This window comes from Leopardus geoffroyi, chromosome E1 (genome assembly GCF_018350155.1).
Source record: "Leopardus geoffroyi isolate Oge1 chromosome E1, O.geoffroyi_Oge1_pat1.0, whole genome shotgun sequence".
Taxonomy (NCBI): Eukaryota; Metazoa; Chordata; class Mammalia; order Carnivora; family Felidae; genus Leopardus; species Leopardus geoffroyi.
In genome coordinates, this window is record NC_059330.1 from 2730938 (window position 1) to 2752346 (window position 21409).

General features: G+C 57.3%; 1 protein-coding gene and 1 long non-coding RNA gene across 6 annotated transcripts; one reads left to right on the forward strand and one right to left on the reverse strand.

Annotated features, from left to right (window-relative positions):
- Positions 1–1635: 1635 nt before the first annotated feature.
- Positions 1636–21346, reverse strand: ALOXE3 (arachidonate lipoxygenase 3). Of its 5 annotated transcripts, none has more exons than XM_045490298.1 (16): positions 21057–21346; positions 20387–20678; positions 19563–19767; positions 18238–18319; positions 17601–17720; positions 17180–17302; positions 14283–14386; positions 13559–13731; positions 12679–12822; positions 12385–12588; positions 12206–12292; positions 11420–11589; positions 10763–10884; positions 7583–7683; positions 6865–7035; positions 1636–2318 (listed from the first exon to the last, which is right to left on the reverse strand). In XM_045490298.1, exons 1-16 carry the CDS (start codon positions 21065–21067, stop codon positions 2139–2141), a joined length of 2289 nt encoding a protein of 762 aa, XP_045346254.1. In that variant the 5' UTR covers positions 21068–21346; the 3' UTR covers positions 1636–2138. The 5 variants fall into 5 exon arrangements, with proteins under 5 accessions (XP_045346254.1, XP_045346252.1, XP_045346255.1 ...); XM_045490296.1 differs by having other exon boundaries at positions 17180–17305; positions 21057–21341; XM_045490299.1 differs by having other exon boundaries at positions 17180–17305; positions 19563–19677; positions 21057–21340.
- On the forward strand, positions 11597–16026 carry LOC123604348. The gene is made up of 2 exons (XR_006715296.1): positions 11597–11779; positions 14636–16026. It is a non-coding gene; the product is annotated as an uncharacterized LOC123604348 (long non-coding RNA).
- Positions 21347–21409: the final 63 nt, after the last annotated feature.

Consider the following 21409-nt stretch of genomic DNA (forward strand, 5'->3'; position numbering starts at 1 on the left):
GACGCGTTCGGTCCTGAGCTTCTCACGGGGCTGCGTCTATACAGCAAGCTCTTTCTGGCGGCCAAGGCCAAGGCGGCAAGAGGATCCCCACTCGGCGGGGGAACGAACACGGGCGTTGGTCTGCAGTGGGGCCCGGGAGACTCAGCGGCCTGGCAAAGCCCTCGCCCAGGCGACTCTCCCGATGGGTCCCCAGTTACTGTGACAGTAAAGCCGTGGGATTGATTCCCCTACCACCGGCACTATAGGGTTGGAGGAACAGTCACCCTGTCCGAAGGCACTGGGACTCTGGCCACAGAGAGGCTGTGACCAGGGTTTGGTCAGACACAGAATTTGCCTCTAGAGGCAGAGGGGGTAAGGCGGCTGGGTCTGGATCTGAAGTCAAGGGACACGGGGTACAGGGAAGGCGTCGGGGGCCGTGGAGAGAGAAGATATGGATGACTGACCTGAGGGAGATCCCTAATTTTTTTAAGTTTATTTATTTACTTTGAGAGAGAGAGAGCAGGGGAGGGACAGAGAGACAGGGAGAGACAGAGAATCCCAAGCAGGCTCCAGGCTCCGAGCGGTCAGCACAGAGCCCGACGCGGGGCTCGCACCCACGAACGGGGAGATCATGCCCTGAACCGAAACCAAGAATCGGACGCTTAACCGCACCCCAACACAGGTCTAATTTTAGGAGCTTCAGGGCTGGACTGGAGAATATCAGCCTTCCCAGATGACCACCTATGTCGGGATGGGTTTGATTATGCTGCAGTGACAGCCGATCCCGAAATCTCCGCGGCGGGACCCAGTGCAAAGTTCTCTCTTGCTCCGCTCCGCGTCCAGCCCTGGCCCGCAGGAGCCTCCGTCCTGCTCCCGCAGAGACCGGAGCTGGCGAGATCGACGTCTAGAAGAGCAGAGGCAGAGAGGCGCCAGCCTTGGAGGGGCAGGGCAAGGACTAAATGCTCGGGGCCAGAGGTGAGCCGCCTCCCTGCGGAGCTCATCGTGACCCCACCCACCCACAGAGGGCTGGAGACCCAGTCTTCCCTGTGTCCAGACGGGTGACCGCTCCCAGGGGCACACCCAGCAGCTGGCTTCCTAGGCTTTGCAAAATACCGACTTTTCCTATCAGCCCTTTGAATGGAAATTCCTTCACCTCCGGATGGGTGACACTCTCTGGGAGGTGACAGCAGGAACGTGGGGCCTGGCTAGGGGCTGACTTGAGCCGGGAGGCTCCCTGTCTCCAGAACAGATGACCCAGGGACTCACCGCAGCCCCTTCCTCCTCCAATCCCCTGCTACCCCAGCCGCACGCACGCACGCACATGCATGTGCCAAAAACAACGATGCAATGGGAACCAAATCTGTTGGGTTTTATTGAATTCACTGGGCTCAAGGACAGAAAAAAAAGGAAGGAGGGTGGAACAGGATTGTGGGGTGAGGACAAGAGCTGGGGAGGGACCCCCCCCCCACACACACACACATATCCAGGCCAGGGAGCTAGCCCGGAGAAGAGCTAGAGGTTAGGTCTAATTCTTTTTTTTTTTTTTTAATGTTTATTTATTTTGAGAAGGAGAGAGAGAGAGGGAGGGGCAGAAAGAGAGGGAGAGAGAGAATCCCAAGCAGGCTGCGTGCTGTCAGCACAGAGCCCAACGCGGGGCTTGAACTCACGAACCATATCATGCCTGGAGCCAAAATCAAGAGTCTGAAGCTTAACTGATTGAACCACCCAGGCGCCCCCAGTTGGGTCTAATTCTAACCTTCCCCTTAAAGATGCTCCATCAAAGGGGACCATATGGCAGACTCAGGACACATATCCTTTCTTGCCCAGTTTCCAGGCTTTTCCAGAGAGGGAAGTTAGATTGGTGGGCCCTAGGTCCGGAGGAGAGTGGAAACAAAGAGCCAAGGTTAAGAGGGGGAGTTTGGGGAGGGGGCAGGACTGGAAAGAGAGCTCAGTGTCCCTGTGGGGTTCCTGGTGGGAGGAGGTAGGTTTTCACAGGAGAGGGAAGTAAGAGGCTGTCCCAAGTAGAGCAAAGGGTGACGGGGTTCCCCCTCGTGAAGGGCCTACTGTGCGTTTGACGTTAGCCAGCGGCTTCTGGCCCTGGACGCCCTCCTCACGTCCTCATGCTTGAGCCTTTCTTGTAGGGAGGAAAGGAGGAGGGGTTAAATGGAGACGCTGTTCTCGATGACGGGAGGGTCCAGGTAGGCATAGGGCAGCACCAGGCCTTGGTTCCGCTCCCGGATCTCCTGCGAAATCTGGGCCAGGCGGTTCTGGAAGGCCGCGATGCTCCGCCGAGGGGCCTCCTCGGTGAAGTGCTGATCCGGATAGGTGCCCAGGGGCCGCTGGGAGAAAATCGGGTGGCGGTCAGGATGATGTTCAGGATGGGACGAAGAATGGAGGGTTTGCCAACATATAGTTAAGGTGGCTTCTAAGGGCATGACCCAGCCCTGGCTACTGCAAAGCAAACCCGCAGACCACCCCTCCAGACAACCTGCTTGGAGCCGCCTCCCCCACCCCCACCCCCAACACCCCCACAACACCTGCAACACCCAGGGAGTGTGGGATCTGGGAGTGCTGGGAGCCTAAGGTTAGCGCTCCCTCTGCTGGTAACCCTCTGCCTGTCACTCGGAGACTGTTTCTGCACCTGCAAGGGGGGGATGGATTGTTCTAGAATATCTTTTTAAAGGTCCCTTCCAGGGGCGCCTGGGTGGCTCAGTCGGTGAAGTGTCCGGCTTCGGCTCAGGTCATGATCTCACAGTCCGTGGGTTCGAGCCCTGCATCGGGCTCGATGCTGGCAGCTCAGAGTGGGGAGCCTGCTTCGGATTCTGCGTCTCCCTCTCTGTCTGCCCGTCCCCCACTCGCACTCTGTCTCTGTCTCTCTCAAAAATAAATACACATTAAAAATTTTTTTAAATAATAAAGGCTCCTTCCAACGCCTGGTCCACCGTTCTGTGACCTAAAAGAGCACAACCACATCCTTAACACAAATCAACATAACGTGTTACCATGTTATGAAATCCACATAAGCACGCTCCGGCAGCCATGGCCAAGAATACACCTGTCGCCTCCCCGATTCACTTCAAAATGCAGCTCCTGAAGACACCCCCACTCTGAGGCACCTTGCCAGCCATTCCCACGCCATTGCCACACGCCGTCACGCTTTACAGGGTGGCCAACCACAATCGGGAAATATCGCGGTGAACTACAGCGAGCGCCAGCCTGTGGCAGCAGGGGATGGCCCCTGTCTCTGTGACCAGACCACACGGCCAGCTCACCTCCGCAGTTCCCGGGGGGGGCCCGGCCTTCTAACCAGCGTGCGCCTCCCGTCCAATAGAACCTTCATACGATACAACTATTGCCAATAATCCTGATGTTTACAAATCCTCGGTCTGGTTTGAGTGCCCTGATGGGGACCTCCAACCGGGCCTCCCAGGACAGTGGTCACGGCGCATTTAACTTTGTCGTGCCTGACTTTCTAACGAGATCTCTGCTGCCTCACCATAAATGCAGTGTTTTCTGAAATATACTTTTTTTTAATATTTATTTTGAGAGAGAGAGAGAGAGATCGAGTGCAAGCAGAGGGGTGGGGCAGAGAGACAGGGAGAGAGAGAGGATCCCAAGCAGGCTCCGAGCCATCAGCGCAGAGCCTGAGGCGGGGCTCAGACTCCCGAACCGTGAGATCATGACCTGAGCGGACACCAAGAGTCGGACGCTTCACCGACTGAGCCACCCAGGCGCCCCTCCGAAAGACACTTTTTCTCAAAACTCAGCTTGGGAGTTTCGCCTTACACTGAGTTTTTATCAGCAATGACTATTCACGCTTATCAAAGGCTTCTTTCATATATCCAGATGATTATACGGTGTGTTTCTTTACCGATGTAATAAATCACACCGTCAGATTGCATAAGGTTGAATCGGCCTTTCGTTTCCAGAATAAACTAGACTTCCTCATGGTGTATGATTTGTTTTACTATTTAGTAGTGGCCTTCACCGGCTAATGATATATTTTCAAGATGGTTGCAGCTGAGTAGAGCAAGTTTATCATTTTATTTTCTTAATTACAGTCAACGTGTTGCAAGCATTCGACATGGAGTATCAGGACGGCACAACAATCCTGTAAGACAGGCGCTCTTATCATTCCCACCTTACAGATGAAGAAATTGAGGCTTAGAGAGGCCCAATTACACACCCAGGGTCACATAGGTGGGAAGCGAGGATCTGAGGCTGGAACTTTCCCCTTGAGACCCACTTCCCTTCTTCTTTTTTTTTTTTTTAATTTTTTTTTTTAACATTTATTTATTTTTGAGACAGAGAGAGACAGACCATGAACGGGGGAGGGTCAGAGAGAGAGGGAGACACAGAATCTGAAACAGGCTCCAGGCTCTGAGCTGCCAGCATCGAGCCCGACGCGGGGCTCAAACCCACGGACCGTGAGATCATGACCTGAGCCGAAGTCGGACGCTTCACCGACTGAGCCCTCCAGGAGCCCCCCCCACTTCCCTTCTTAAAGTCACCACCTCTGCCGGGTGCCGGCATCCAGCTTCCCAGCAAAAAGATTTGGGAAGCTTCCGCTTTCTTTTCTGTCCCTTCAAGCAGCTTGAACGATTTAGAAATTACTTGCTCCTTGAAAGTTTACCAGAATCTCCCTTTGAAAGGAGGGGGATCCGACCTTTTACACCTGCTCCATGTATGGTCATGGTTTTCACCTCTTCTGGCGTTCTCGTTATTGTTTTCCTAGAAAATCATCTCTTTCAGGGGCGCCTGGGTGGCGCAGTCGGTTAAGCGCCCGACTTCAGCCAGGTCACAATCTCGCGGCCCGTGAGTTCGAGCCCCGCGTCAGGCTCTGGGCTGATGGCTCAGAGCCTGGAGCCTGTTTCCGATTCTGTGTCTCCCTCTCTCTCTGCCCCTCCCCCATTCATGCTCTGTCTCTCTCTGTCCTCCAAAAAATAAATAAACGTTGAAAAAAAAAATCATCTCTTTCAAATGTGTCTGCATAAAACCGGAAGCAGTGCTTTCTTGGCATTGGTCCCATTTTCTTAACTGGTGGCTGGATGCCTTTCCATTCCTAATGCTGTGCGTCTATGTCCCCTCTTATTCCTGTTGACTAGGATTGTCCCTGGCTTATCTTATTAGTCTCTTCAAAGAGTCCGTTTTATGTCTTATCTATCAGATTGACATCTAAGTTCTGGAACCATGGTGGAGCTGTCCAAAAAAGCAGAACACAGAGGGGCGCTTGGGTGGCCCGGTCAGTTGAGCGTCCGACTTCGGCTCAGGTCATGATCTCACGGTGCATGGGTTCGAACCCCGCAGTGGGCTCTGTGCTGACAGCTCGGAGCCTGGAGCCCGCTTCGGGTTCTGCGTCTCCCTCTCTCTCTGCCCCTCCCCCACCTCTCTCTCTCTCTCTCAAAAAGAAATAAAATAAACGTTTAAATTACCTGACACCCAGCTGGTGTCGGAGAATCATGTGATGTGGGAACACCCCCCCCACACACACACACATTTAGTGGCCAGAAGTACTGAGTGAGAGTACTGAGAATGGTAACAGAGTATTGTGTGAGTAGAACAAAAACCCCAGAGTTTTTCCTTTCTAACAGCAAAAATGAATGTCTCCGAATCCTTGGGAAATGGAACCAGGAAGGAGCAGGACCCAGGTACTCGTCCCTGGCGTCCTCAAACTCTGATAGCACCTCTGCACCAAACGGAACCAAGCACGAGAAATAAGAATATTCCCCAGACGTCAGAGGGCTTGTGAACAAGACCAGGGGGGCAGAGGCAGGGCCAGTGCCCCAACATGTGAACGAAAATGATGGTAACTGGTGATCAAAGGGCTGTTCCCCTGGCCAAGCCAGGTTCCTGCCTCCAAAGCCGCCCCTCCCAGCCATCCACACTGCCAGGAAGGCGCTCTTGCTGAAACACAACTTTAGCCATGTCACCCCTGGCTTAATGTTCTTCAGTGGCTTCCCCATCCTGCTCTGAATGAACGCTGTGCCCGCACCGAACCGTTTGCAGTCGCACCAACACCCCAACGGACTGACCTTCACTTCTTTTCACTTGGTTGTGCCTTTCCTCCTGCCTGCCAGCTAACCCTGCCCTTCCTTTGCCTGTCAAGCTCCTACTTGTCCTGCAGGTTTTAGCTTAGATGTCACTTCCTCCAAGAAGCCTTCCGGGGTTCGCCCACGCTCGGTCAGGTTCCACAAGTCCCCATTCTCACCTCTATCACGAGACTAAGCTCATGAGGATAGGGTTTGTATCTGCCCACCAACAACTGACACATAACAAATGCTCAAGAAGTACATGTTCGTGCATACATGATTCTGACGACGCTGTTGTGCCCTTGTCCGCTTCCCTGTGTGTCTCCTCAACTAGGCCACAGGATTCTTGAAGGCAGGGAAGTCTCACTCAGCTTCCTATGCCTGGTCCCCAGTGTCATGTTGACATGTGGGAGGTATCCAAAATAACGTGTGTTCAATGTTTGGATGAATGGATGAGGGGTTAATGGATGAAGGGTTGATGGATGGATGGATGGATGGATGGATGGATGGTTGGCTGAGTGGATGGATGGATGGATGGATGGATAGATGAGTGAGTGGGTGGATGGATGGATGGATGGGTGGATGGATGGATGAACAGATGGGTGGATGGATTGGTAAACTGATGAATTCAATGGACGTTATGCCCTAGCCACTAAACTGGTATTTGCTTCAATGTATGTCTTTGGGGATCAACTATCACTTCCTAAAGACACTGAGGAACCCAAGACAGCTCAGCAGTGGACATAAATGGCAGCACTCAGTCCCCAATCCCCCCTGGAAACCATCGCCACTGCCCAGGCCCTGTAAGCCCCCCACTTCTACCCCACCCCCACTCCACCCCATCCTCCATACACACCTGGTCCTTGGGCTCCTGGCTGACCAACCAGAAGAGGAGAAGGTTGTTACAGGTGACGTTCACTTCTGGGAGGGTGTCTAGATAACTCTCCAGGGTGGCGGTCCCCTTGGTCTGGGGTGGGGGCTGCCTCATGGATGATGGGGTATTGGGCATCCAGGCCCCAAAGTCATGCTGTAGGGACCCCGCCCCAGTTGAGTCAGCTGGGCAGAGCAGGGAACCAGCTCCTTCATCATCCCAGTTCCCACAGTTGGGAAATGAGAGGATGGTGGAAAGGGAAGACAGGGAGGAGTATAGGGTAGAAAGTTCCAGAAGTGGGGTAGGAGGCTCACCCCTTGTCACTCCCCATCCAATGTTCCAGGACTGGGTGGAGTGAATCACCAAGGAAGGAGCAGGACCCAGAGAGGAGGTAACCCCAGCAAAGGGCCTTGGGCTGGCATGCCACCCAGAGTGACCTGATACTCCACCCGGCTGCGTCCCCGCCATGACGGGGCCCCATAAGTTCTACTTTCTACTTCCTACGCAACACCAACTGGAGTCACCACCACAACTTGGGACCCACTCCACCCGCTCACCACCAGCCTCAGCCCCGATCGTAAACCCACCCCAACCCTGACACACCCACACTCTCAACCCCAACTCTGGCCTCACGTCCATCGTTGAGCCCAACCTTGCATAGCCCCGTCCCCGCCCCACCCAGGCCTGCCCCCTGCAGCCTCACCTGCCCACTGTTGACCGCGGCATGCTGGGCCGAGCAGTTGAAGATGATGGCAGTAAGGAACTTCACCAGCTCTCCCGGAGTGCACAGCCTTTGCGGGAAGCCTGGGTGCAGGAGGAAGGGGAGAGGGTGTGGAGGGAGGGCATGGGCTTCCCAGGGGCAGCTCGGGGCCGGGGCTCACCCCAAGGGGCGAGTGAGGACACGAGAGCTGAACATTTGGCCACTGTTGTCTTCTGACTAAGATTAGGGTTCGGCTGAGGTTAGGGATGGTCATCACCAAGGCTTGCGGTCTCTAAAGGGGGTCAGGATAGGAGCTGGGGGCTGGGATCAGACCAGAAAACGCCCAGCCAGCACAGCTCACACTGGGGGAGCCAAGTTCAAGCTGACAGTCAAGGTGCCTCTGCTCCGTGACTGCCAAGGCACTTCTATCCACAGCCCCTCATAGCACTTAATGTTCAAATTCTCCCCAATTCACCAAGATTTGTCCAAGCACCCAGTAAGGGATCATCCACTGTGGGGCTTAGTGACAGAAACAGATGACCAGAGTGTCACTCAGAAGCTCGCAGTGATAGAAGCAGAGGTGGGGGGCGTGGGGGGCCCGGGCTTGGCTCTTTGGGGAAAGCGAAGGCAGGGAGAAAGAGGCACTTGAAGCTAAGGCACTCAGGGGAGACTTCCCTGGGGCAAGAGAAGGGGCCCCCCTGAGTTGGAAGAGTGGATGAGCTTTGAACAGAAAAAAAGAGGACAGAGGAGGGCATGATGAGACCTCTTCTCCCTGTACGTCACTGCTCACTGATCTCGCGCAAACCAATGGCTTTAAGCGCTTCCCACTGGCCGGTGACCTCCAAATTCACGCCTCCGGCTCCGCCTGGACCCCGAACTTGGCGTAGCCGTGGGCATAAATCGCTAGCCGCTACCTGACGCTCTGACTTGGGTGTCTACGAGGCCTCTCCAACAACATCCGCAAAACCTGACGCTTGACGCCCCTACCCCACAGACTCCCCAAGCCTGGCCCTCCCCCAGGGGTCTCATTCTGGTTATCTTTATTTATTCTTTTTTTAACGTTTATTTATTTTTGAGAGAGAGACAGAGCATGAACGGGGGAGGGGCAGAGAGAGAGGGAGACACAGAATTGGAAGCAGGCTCCAAGCCATCAGCCCAGAGCCCGACGCAGGGCTCGAACTCACGGCCCACGAGATCGTGACCTGAGCCGAAGTCGGACGCTTAACCGGCTGAGCCACCCTGGCGCCCCATCATTCTGGTATCTTCATACAGCTGCTCAGGCCGAAATCTGTCCACTCCTTCCTCTTTTTACCTCGGATCAGCAAATACTCCCAGAGGCCAATCTGGTCTTTTAGAACCGTAAATCTGATCATGTCGCCCCTTGCTAAAACCCGCTGTGGGCCTCCCACCCCACTCACCTTACCACTGCCCTGCTTGATCTGGCCCTCACTCCTTCTCGGGCTTTATGTCCTTCCCTCCTGTTTTCTCTCTCACCTTCTCTACTCAGCCACGCAGGCCTTCCTGATATTCTGCAAACCTGCCGTCACGCATCTGCCTCAGGGCCTTTGCACTTGCTATACCTCTGCCTGTATAGTCTTAGGCCAGTTATCCACCGAACTATCTCCCTCACTTCCCTAGTCAAACATCACCTCCTCAGAGAGATCTTCCCTGACCACCTATCCGAAACCACCCCCTTCCTCAACACGCTTTTTCATGTTTCCGGGGGCTCGTAACCAACCACCGAACATATTTATTTATTATCAGAGTCTCCCCACTAGAATGTTAAGCTCCGTGAAGGCCAGGATTTCTGTCTGTCGTGCTCACCGCCAAACCCCAGCACCTAGAACAATACTTAATATGAAGAGCCCAGTAATTATCGGTTGAGTGTAGTGAATGCCTGAGAAGGTAAGAAGGCAGGGTGGGAAGGAATGTGCCAGGCCAGGCGGTTTCTGGGCACAATTTCAGAGGATTACCGGGGCGGTGGCCCCTCAGGCCTGGCGGGCAAGCAGCAAGGGGCTGAGAAAGGTGAGGCCTGCAAAGAGACAGCTGCTATAATGCAGGGACTGGGTGGTGACAGTATGAATTGATGGGGACAGTAAGAATTGGACACCCAACTGGGTTTAGGGAGACAGGAAGACAGAGAGGACATGAGCCAAAGATGACTTCAAGGCTTACAGTCAGGAGAGAGAGAGAGAGAGAGAGAGAGAGAGAGAGAGAGAGAGAGGCTGGTACAGCCGAACAGGTGGAGAGGCTTGGGGGAAGGACCGGGCACCTGACGGGGGGGGGCGTGTGGGAATTTTCTGAAGGTTCTCTTGGTGGTGGATATTCTACCCTTGAGGGCTGAGATTAAACGGCAAGGAGGTCAGACGAGCTGTGGGAAGTTTTCTGTAGCTCCTAGTGTTTATTTGTTCCCCTTGAAATATGGAAGCAAAAGTCACACTGACCGAAGCTGATTGATCAGTGCGTCTTGCCTTAAACCAGGAATCTGGGATTAGCTCGCACTGTCGGAAGAGGTGTTTGTCAAGCTGAAGAATGCTCTGATGTATTAAGTCAGAGACAGGTTTAATAATGTAAGATAGGAGAGGGGCGCCTGGGCGGCTCAGTCGGTCAGGCCTCCGACTCTTGATTTCAGCTCAGGTTAGGATCTCACGGTTTGTGAGTCTGAGCCGCGTGTTGGGCTCTGTGCTGAGAGCGTGGAACCTGCTTTGGATTCTTGCTGTACCTCTCTTTCTCCCTCTCTCTCTGCCCCCCTCCCAGCTTGTGCTCTCTCTCTCTCTCAAAATAAATAAACATTAAAACACAATAATAATAATAGGGGTGCCTGGGTGGCTCAGTCGGTTAAGCGTCCGACTTCGGCTCAGGTCATGATCTCACAGTTCACGAGTTCGAGCCCCGTGTCGGGCTCTGTGCTGACAGCTCAGAGCCAGGAGCCTGCTTCGGATTCTGTCTCCCTCTCTCTCTGCCCCTCTCCCGCTCACGCTCTCTCTCTCTCTCTCTCTCAAAAATAAATAAACATTAAAAAAAATAAAATTTGTTGTTTAAAGAGGAGGGGAAAAGCCTCAAGAAAAAAAGCATAGGATGTACTTCAAAGGCTGGTCCATAAGTAAGAACTAAGTAACAGGTGAGGCCAGGGAGGGCACCGAGTCCTTGGGAGCTTGTGGTTGGGGGATGGAGAGGACATACCTGAGCTTTCCCGGCCCAAGAAGGCCTGAGCAAAAATCTCGCCAACCCAGGCCTGCAGCTCCGTGTCCCGCTGCACAGATGCGTCGCTAGGATAATAGTAGCCCACGATTTCTGAGACAAAGCTGAAGAAAAGACATGCAAATGCCACGGGCCTGACCTTGGGCTCAAGGCTGGCCAGAAATCCAAGGCCCAGTGCCCTGAGGCTGGGGAGAGCCAGACAGCCAGCACCCACTGGGAGCCTACCAGGGTCCAGCGGGGACCCCCAGATCCGGATGGAACCCAAGGGCCCAAGTTTGGGCACTCCCGAGTCATGGGTTCTCAGGGCCTCCTTTCCACACAGGCGTCTGGCGGGGACAGTGGTCCCAGCCTACATTTCACCTGCCCTGATTTCTCTGGACACCCTGCCCTTTCCTTTCTCCCCCCCGCATTCATACACAGCCCAGGCTCTCCCCAGGCCACAGCTACCTGTCGTTTCACTGAGGACCCCAACCCCATCTCTCACCCTTGGGGTGCTCCGTGCTGGGGCCTGAAACACAGCCACCACCTCCAGCCCCAAGCGCCCCAGCCCGCATGAGTACAGGCGTCCACCCTGTCCCTGAGCCAGGAGGCCCTGGTGAGGCCAGACTGGCTGCAAGGTCCCAGGCCCGCACCCCGCACCTCTGAATGGCCGCCCAGATCTTCAGGCCGTCGTCTCGGTAATGGTAGTTGGGGATGGTCAGGACGCCGCGGGCCCGCAGGCTGTCCGGAAGGCAGAAATCGGTGTAGGTGAAGTGGGCCAGGCCTGTGCTTATGAGGTAGAGGAGGCCTTGCCTCCCGCCGGACGTCACCTGACAACACAAGACAGCTGGGCTTGGGGACGGCCCAGACCCCATCCCAGTGCCTGGGGGCAAGAGGAGGCTCGTGACTCAGCAGGGGGGAATTATTCAATTAACCAAGGAGTCCTTGGTCCCCCTTCGAGGGGCCTGCGCGGGCTGCGGAGGCGGCGGGCCTCCTACGTGCGTGGGAGGTAATCCTTAGGTATTTGGTAACTAACGCCGGGGAGGCGGGGACGAGAGGGCCAGCTCGGCGCAGGGTCAGCGGAGGATGTGGTCAAAGGGGAGCCGGCCACCCCCACCTCCAGAAACTAAGAAGCCAGGGGCCTGCAGGGGCGGAGCCCTTGGGTGGGACAGAGGGGGCGGGGACAGGGTTTGCGGGCGGGGCAAATAGGGGCCGGGGCGTGGCTTGTGGGAAGGATCTGGCAGGGACCGTAGAATGGGATCGGAGGCCATAGAGGCTTATGGGCGGGGCAAGTAGGGAACCAATGGGGGGAGGCAGGCGGGGCTTGTGGGAAGGGTCTGGCAGGGACCGTGGAATGGGATTGCAGGCCGTGAGGCTTGTGGGCGGGGCAAAGCGCCCCCGGGGCGGGGCTTCAGAGACGGGGCGGAAGGGGGCCGGAGGGCTCACGTGGTCCACCAGGCCGTCGGGGTTGAGCAGCGTGGCTCGAGCGATGGTGTTCACCTGCAGCGTGTAGCGAGTGTGGGGAAGCAGGAGCTGCGAGCGGGATGAGGGCGCAGGAGCCGAAGGTCAGGGGAGCCGGCCGAGCTGGCCCGCCCCCTCTAGCCCGGCCCGGGGGTCTCACCGACCTTGTAGACAGGATGGCACAGCGGCAGTTGGCGCAGTGTGGCCATGGAGAAGGCCTCGCACAGCAAATGCGTGCACAAAAAGTGCGTGTTGTGCTCGTGCACCAGGAACTCCGAGTTGCGCACCCACGTCTTGGCCAGCAGCCAGTCCCAGTAGGAGTCAGTGGGCAGAAAGATGGGGCTTTGGGGCCCGGGGTTCTGGCTGAGCTGCGTCCAAGAATAATAAGGGGGTTGAGGCTCGAGGCTGCCTGCGGCGTGCCGCCTGAGCCCGCCCCCGAAGCCCGCCCCAGGTCTCACCTGGATGGCCAAGGGCACCAGCGCCCCCTGCGGGTTGAGCCACAGCAGGCAGAGCGGGGCGGCCACGTACTGCTGGCGGCCGTTGAGGCAGTGGACGGGGGCCTCCTCCAGGATCCAGTAGTCCGCTAGGAAGACATTCCCCCTCTGGGGAAGGCGCACAGAGGCTCACAAGTGGCCCCCGACCCGCGCTCCACTGCCTTCTCTGTTCTCCGCCCACTCCCACCCCGATTCGAGCCTCAGTAATACTTGGCGCTTGCGCTCACGTCCAGAGTTAGATACCCAACCCTTCCCAGCACGTCCGGAATGAGGTCCAGCTGAGTCCCGCGTTGCACAACCTCCCACCTGTGTAAGCTGGCATCCTCTCCCCACGCCCCTGCCTGGTCCCTCCTGCTCTCTCCACTCAGTGACCCTGTCAGTGTATCCAACAACAGCAAGATAAACACACACAGAATTGACTGCGATGTCTCCAGCCTCCTGGAGGATGCCCGAGGGCTTGGCTGCCGCAGAGAGACTGGCCCATCATTTTCTCCCAGACCCTCAGAGCTCCTACTGCCCCGTGATTGCTCCTCCTGTGTCTCCTTGCGCTGCCTTCCCCCTGTCCTAACATAGCTTTCTTTGGGCGTCAGCTCTGGGGATCTTGGAAGCCCCAGAACGCGGGCAGGGCCTTCTCCCCCAGGCTGTCCTGCTGGCTCAAACCACTTCACCAGGCCCCATCTCAGGCTTCCAGGCATGGCTGAGCGCTTTCTGGCCCCCACCTCCGTTTGCACCAATTCGAAGCCGGTGCTGCCCAGCGGATGAGGCCTGCAGACTGGAGGTGGCCCCAGCCTTCCGGCCCTTACCGTCCACGCCCATCCTGTATCCATGACGACAAATCACCCACCTCTAGTTCTGTCTGCAGGCAGGTGTCCGGACCCAGCGAGGGGGCCACCATGTCATTGGTGACAGGCAGCTTGCTGGGCAGGCTGGAGAGGCAGTGGAGCATGACAGGATTGACACCATTCAAATACTGGTACCCAAAGAACGGGTCCTCACACCAGTGCTCGGTGACATACTCTAGGGGGCAAGAGAGGGGACCACTGGGTCTGGAAGCCACATCCCTAGATCCTCCCCGTGCCCAGTCCTTTGCTCCCTTGGTTTAGCCTCCCCTCCCAGCAGCCCTGCGAGGCAGGTGAAATTAATCAACTTCACGCAGGCCCCTGAGAGTCAAAGAGACGGAGTGACTTGGCCCAGCCGAGTGGCGGTGCAGAGACCCGAATCCCAGCCTGGCCCCAGTGACAGAACTCGCGATGGTCGCAGTAAGGGGAGAGAGGCCAGTGCCCCTGGTCAGGATTAGGACTCCCTAAATGACCCTTGACCCTCTCCCAGGCAGGTGGAGTGTCTCTCTGTCCTCACTCCCCTATTCCTGTCCCCTCCCAGGGAAAGGGGAGACAGCGTGAGCTCCTAAGGGGCCTCTGTGATGGTTGCCACTCACGAAACCAGGAGCCCCACGCACTGGGACCCCACAGTCTCCCTGGGACGGCTGGAGGAGGGCCCCTTCCCAGAATGGGGCTGAGGGTTCTGAGGGGGTAGGGGCGGGGGACAGACATCTGCCCGGCTCTGCACACCTGAAGTGACGGTCTTGTGACACCAGAAGATATTCCGGATGTCATCCAGCTTCTTCCAGGAGCCCTTGCGGTCCAGCAGCCCTCGAAGCTTCATGCCCAAGGACCTGAGGGGGGGAGGAGAAGCGAGGTGGGGCCTGGGGCTGCCAGGGGCACTGTGCCCCCAGCCTAGAGTCCTGGAGGGACCAGACAAGGTCAATTCCCGGAGCAGGGGAGCCTAACAGTGTGAACGCGAGAGAAGTCTAGTGGCCAGTTGGGGCTTCGTGGGGGTAACTCCACATGGATACGCACAGGGGTGCACGGGGCTACGTGTTGCAGACGAGTTGTCTTCATCGGCATTTTGGCTTTTCTCCAAGTTTCCATCTTGTCGCAGACCTTCACTGACCCCTGACTGCCTACGGGACAAAGCCCCAGCTGCTCGGGCTGGCTCAGAAGCCTGCCACCAGCCGCTCCCTCCCCACCACGGCCTTCTCGCAAAACTTTGCTTTCTACACCAGACTGGTAAACGAGGGGTTGGCAGCCTGGGGGGCCGTGCACTTTTCACTTTGTGGGCGCCCGCACTGCCTGAATTTTTTACAGCAAGCACGTGTCATTTTATAATCAGGGAAAAAATGCTTGGGGCGCCTGGGTGGTTCCGTCAGTGGACGTATCGGTTCATTTTAATCACTCCCTAACGGAGTCAAGGCCAACGGGAGGGGATGCGACACCCAACAGGTGGGTTTGCCGTGCGCGGTGGGGAAGGCGGCTGTGTGAGTCTGCTCAGATGCCATGAAGGATGCGGGCAAAGGCGCATCTGTGACGTCCCCAGGGACAACTTCCTGAGTATCTGCTGAGCTGCCCGCCCCTCAGACCACAGCATTTGCTGAGCATCTGCCCAGGAAGGCCCGGAAGAGGGGAGGAAGCAGGCGAGAGCTCCGTGTTAAAGCAGAGAGTGAGGCGGCAATGAAGGAGAAGGAAAAGGTCTTCCTTTTCCGAGGGCCTGGCGCACCCCTCCTCCAGAGCGTCCTGCCATTGCCCGCACTGGAGCCCGGACACAGCCCCTCGTCTCCATGAATCCCCCACGGCTGTCAGACACCAGCTCCCTCCGCCCACGGCCGTCTCTGAGTCCCACGCAGGCTGTCCTAGATCTCCGGGGCCTTCCCTCGCCTCGTCTAGACCCACACGTCCATCCGGGGACCAGCTCAGGTGACTCTCGTCCAGCAACCCTGCCACATCCTTGCCCTGAGGCCTGAGCCACCTGCAGCTGTCTCCAGACGTTCCCGAGCTCACTCTCACCTCACCTTTGCTCCCCTCCCACTAGTCCTGCTCCCAGAGAATCGGTCAGCATAGGAGCCCCGAGGATGAGGATCCAGCCTCTTGCCCTGGACTCCTCTGGACCTTCTACTGCACAGATGTCCAGCCGAACCTGTCCGTCCTCCCTCCAGGCCAGCCTGGCTTTGCCCAGAACCCCCCCTCCCCCAAATCCCTGCTCAGCTCTACTCTCCGTGGCCCAAAGCCAGCTTCAGTCCCACTCGCCTTCTCAGGAGGCACCTGCCAGCCCCTACTCAGCCCTGCCGCCTCCGGCCCGGAGTGTCCACTCTACCCCCTCCACCACATCACACTCAGAGCCTCAAGCTGACTTGAGCTGCCAATGGCCCCTCTGATCCCTCATGAACTGTGCCACATGTCCCCCGGGGGACACTGAGCCCCTCGTGGCCGTAGAGCACATCCTAATACTACTACTCGGTCACATCCACCGAGACTGTTTCGTACCGGGTGTTCTGCTGCTAACTCTCCCCCCCAACCTGTGAGGTAGGGATGCGTATTCCTGTCATCTGACAGATGAGGAAAGCGTTAAGAGGCTAAGTGAAGATCAAGGTTACACAGCTAGAAAGTGTTGGTTTCGGGGTCTGAACATGACATGGTCTGACTTCACTTCCTTGAAACTTCAGGGCCTGGCCTCCCTGCCCCACTCAACATGGTCCCACCAACAGGGCCTGGGACTGAGCTCTGCCCTGAGGAGGTGCTCAGTTAATTTCCTAGATTTGAGGAATGGAGAAAGGGGTGATGACAAAGGAAAAACAGGAAGTGATGGGGAGAAAGAGAATGGGGGGGGAACACGGGGACAGAGAGGGGGACATGGGAACAGACAGGGGACATGGGGACAGAGAGGGGGATATAGGGACAGAGAGGGGACATGGGGACAGAAAGGGGGAGACAGGCACAGAGAGGGAGACATGGGAACAGAGAGGGGACATGGGGACAGAGAGGAGGAGACGGGACAGAGAGGGGGACATGGGGACAGAAAGGGGGGAGATGGGGCAGAGGGGGACATGGTGACAGAGAGGGGGCATAGGCACAGAAAGGGGACATGGGGACAGAGAGGGAACATGGGGACAGAGAGGGGACATGAGGACAGAGACAGGGACAGGGAGGGGGATATGGTGACAGAGAGGGGGACACGAGGACAGAGAGGGGGACATGGGGCAGAGAGGGGGGAGATGGGACAGAGACAGGGACACAGGGACAGGGAGGGGGATATGGGGACAGAGACAGGGAGACAGGGACAGAGAGGGGGACGTGGCGACAGAGAGGGGGACACAAAGACAGGGGCACATGGGGGCAGATGGGACAGAGACAGAGACACAGGGACAGGGAGGGGGACATGGGGACAGAGGGAGGAGATGAGGATAGAAAGGGGGACACAGGGACAGAGGGGACATAGGGACACAGATAGGGACACAGGGACAGAGAGGGGGACATGAGGACAGAGGGTAGAATGAGGACAGAGAGGGGGAGATGAGGATAGGGAGGAGACATGGGGACAGAGATGTGCAGAGGGGGACACGGACAGGAGGACACGGGAAGAGCGGAGGCAGAAGGCAGACTGAGCAGGAGTGCAGGGAGGGCAGTGGCCTCACGCAGGGATGGCGTTGAAGAGCAGGGAGACCGTCTTGGTGGCCGAGTAGCGAATATTGGGGTCCATGTGCAGCAGGGACGGGAAGTCAATTTTCATGGGGAAGCCAGGCAGGTACTGATTCCCGCTGCTGTGGGCGGGGGGGAGGGGGGGGGCAGAAAGACAGACACCAGTCAGACGGACCCACAGCCCACTCCCCTTAATTCCCTCCCTCTGTCCTTGCCTTGCTCTGGACCCCTGCCCAGCCCCCTCCGCTCTGGCCTGAAGCCGCCTCCCCGCCAGACCCTTGGGGTCACCTCTGCCCCTTCTGTCCTGACTCCTGGATTAAACCCTCGTTGTCTTCTCTCCTGGCTGCCCGGGCCCCATCGTCCCAACCTTCAGGTCACGCCCTCCACCTTCCTCCCAAGCCTGGGCTCCCCTGTCACCTGTCCCCTTGGTCTGTGCAAGGTGCCGTCTTGGTCAGGGCAAATTTCTTGTCTGTTTCCATCTCCTCGAAGTTGCTGACGTCTATGATGCCAGGGAAGCCAGGGGCATAGACCTTCCAGCTTCCAAGGGAAAGAAAGAGGTCAGAGGTCCGACTGAGAATAAACATAACCTTCTTTAGATTTCAAAGACGTGACTTTAAATTAAAACTCCCAGAAACCACCCACTTTCTGGGTAGGTGACAAAGAATTGGAATTTCCTCCCTGAAGTCACTGGGCTGCGGGTCAGAGAGGCATTTGGGGACAACGTGAATGTCCAGACTGGTTTGGAGCTGGGTTTGCGTTCAGATGGAGATCGTGGCCGCTTTGGGGTGGGGGAGAAGGGGGGCAGGAGGCTGAAGCTGGGCTGAGACCGGTCAATACCAGGGTCGTGTCTGACATCTGGGTGACATCCAGGGTATCTGTGGGTTGAGTGTGGATTCGCTGAGAATTGTTGGTACTGGTGTGAGTCAACCTCAGACTGATGTGAGGTTCAGAGGAAGGTCCTGATTGGATCTGAGGTCGGAGTGAGTAGTAGTCTGATTAAGGCTGAGAGGTAACAGTAAAGATGGGGGAAAGAAGTCAAATTAGGCAGGCTCACCGGTAGCATTCCTGTCGACTCTGGAGTTCCCGTCTCCTGTGATCCAGAAGGAGGGGCAGGGAGTCCTGACAAATAGTTGTGGCTGTGGGGAATGAAAATCCCTCGTCCTATGAGCCTCTTTTCAAACAACACCTCCTCCAGCGAAGCTTGCCTGAACCCCCTAACCCTTGAACCCAATCCCTCTCAGCAACATGGATACCCCGCGTTCTTGTGTGTTCATCAGCAGAAGGGGCTCAGGACAACCTCACCCCGAAATTGTAACAATCAACCTAATCGTCTGTATGTTTATCTCTTTCCCAAGAGTCTTTGGGGGCAGAAATTACCTTGCAGTCGTGTTTTGTGTTCCCAGCATCTAGGGTGTGCCCCCACGCCGTGCATGTAACATGCACTTGACAAATGACTGATAAACGGATATATTTGGGGAAGCGATGGGCAGACGGATGTATTATGATGATAGATGGGCATTTAGACGTCTATGAAGAACCCACTAGGGGGCGGAGGGGGGTAAGTAAAGACCCCTCGCTTTATCTTGACCTGGAACATCACCTCTCATCTCTAACACGTTAACACCCGGACCAGCCCTGGTCTTGCCTCTCAGTGATCTCAGACAGCTCAGGAGATCTGGGGGTCCAGAAACTGAAGGAGCTCGAGCTGGGCATCCTTGGAAAGCCCTCCCCCCCCCCACCCAAGGCAAGAAAGAATCCTAACAGCACCCACAGGGACTTCGTCCACGCCAGAAAAGCCAGTAGTAGTTGCCAGGGCCTTTCCAGATCATTATTCAGGCCTTCCACACCTGTCGACTCAGCTGACGGACTGTGGTCTGACCCCACGGTGGGCGCCAGAGGGATTCACTCTGGGGAAGCACAGAGGGACTCTGTGTGTGTGTGTGTGTGTGTGTGTGTGTGTGTGTGTGTGTGTGTGTCTAGGAGAAGTATGAGTGTGGAGACTGTGTGTGAATATTGCCCAGAAATTCAGGGTTCTAAAGGCTCACTTTTTTCAGAAAGCATTTACTGGGGAGTTCTGAGTTCTAGGTACCCCAACCCCACCCTTGTTCCCTACGGCCTGGGCTTTGTGAGACCCCACCCGTAATTCCATTTTTTTTTTTTTAATGTTTATTTGCTTTGGAGAGAGAGACAGAGCAGGATCAGGGGAGGGATAGAGAGAGAGGCAGACGCAGAATCCGAAGCAGGCTCCAAGCTCCGAGCGGTCGGCACAGAGCCCGAGGTGGGGCTTGAACCCACAAACCGTGGGGTCTGAGCTACCCAGGCGCCCCATGCCCACCCCTAATCCCAACAAACAGCGGCCAGCCCCTGCCTCTGGCCCACCTGTTCCTGGTCGCAGCTCTATGGTGCAATAGCCCTCAATCCACTGATAGCAGGGGAACTGAGTGCAGGTGCCATTGGGGGCCTTGACACAAATAAAGCTGCAGTACCAAGAATCCTTGGGGAAGAAGGCATAGCGTTCCTTGTACAGACGCAGCAGCAAGAGCTCCCCCAGCTCGGCTGGGCAGCGCACCTTGTATTTCTGCACCTGCGGGGGTGGGGGGGGGACCAAAAAGCAAGCAGGTGAGAGGCCAGGAACCGTGGGGGGGGGGCATCCTTCCACCTTCCAAGGGGCATCTACGCCCCCACCTGTCCTGGCGTATAATTAAGCCACGCGGTGCCTTTGTACGAGTTGGGAAAAGGCACCCCCTTCGTCCAAGCAGCGGCAGCCACAGAGACACCGGGTGCGGGCAGAGAGGGTTCTGGATTTCACCAGCCTCCTTGGCTCCCACACCCTCGTGTAGGCCGCCAGCAAAAATCCTGGGGTCCTGGTGGAGGCAGGCAGATCCCCTCCGGAGAAGAGGAAACCCAGACTCAGAGAGGGCAAGCCACTTGCCCAAAGCCCACCTTCAATTATGGGAGGAGCCGGGGAGAAGGTGAAATTCTCCTGACCCTCCCCCCAGCCCAGGGCCCCTTCTTCACAGCCCGGCCTGAGTAGGGTTTATCACACCCCAGGAAAGACAGGAGGGTGAGGAGGTCAGAGTCGGAGTCCGGAGTCCCCCCCCCCCCCCAAGGCTGGACGAATGACCTGGGGGAATGACCCCTCCCCTCCTTCAGGGTCCCCTGCTGGCCGCGACCCTCAGAGGTCCCCTCCCCTCTGTACTCACCGATCCAGCGGCGAAGTCCCTGCCCAAGCGATCCAGCCGCTGCTTGGGGCTCTCCCCGCAAGTGCCCAGCAGGGTGACAGAGATGTTGTCCAGGGTCCCCGCCATCAGGTAGGGACCGGTGGTCACACACACGCTGTACACGGCCATGGTGGGAGGGAGGGAGGGAGGGAGGGATGTCCCCGGCAACGATGACTCCAGCAAGCAGCGCCTCGGAGGAGGGGAGCGGCGGGCGGGGCTGAGCTGAGCTGTTGCGCTGCAGGGCCGCGGAGTCTGGGGGCAGGGGCAGGTGCACCTAGAAGGAAAGGCCCAGGGTTCTCTCCGTGGGGTGCTCTCGGGCTCGCTCTCCTCCCCCGAGCTCCCGGTCTCCGTCCTTGCTCACCGCGGGCTCTCTCTCCTCCCCTTATACTTGTTTGCTGACCTCTGGCACAGCCGGTCTCTCTGGCTGGCAGGACGGGGCTCACCCAGATGGATATCAAGAGCCACAGTCCCACTGGGAAGGGAGGGACCAGACGCCAACAGGGAGACGAGGAGCAGGTGACACCAGTGTGGTTGGGACACTGTCCCGCCGACTGATACCCTGGGGCCTCAGCCCGCCCACTCCCCAACTTGCCCCGAGACCCTCTCCTCCTCTCTCAGCCGGGACTGGGCCCAGGGCACCCGCATTGCCTACTTGTGAATCATCCACGTGAATCACTGTGCACAGGTGAGCCGTACTCGGCATCAACCACACATGACTGTCGACTCACGCAGGTGAGTCGCCCCGAGTGCACACCGCACCGGAGTCAGCCGAGCACAACTTTCCTGTCGCTTCCCCTGCGCGCCGCGGTCCCTACGCCCGGCCCTCTGTGTCCCCGGTTCGCCGCACGTCCGATCTCGGTCCCTCCCTTGGAATGGGGCGGATCAGGGGGCCAAAGCGGACTCCGGGCTCACGGCGTCGGGAGGTCCCCTGTGGCATTCGTTCCGCTCCGGGCCCGCCCGGGGCAGTCAGGGCGGCGGCATCTGGGTCACCCCGCCTGCTGGGAG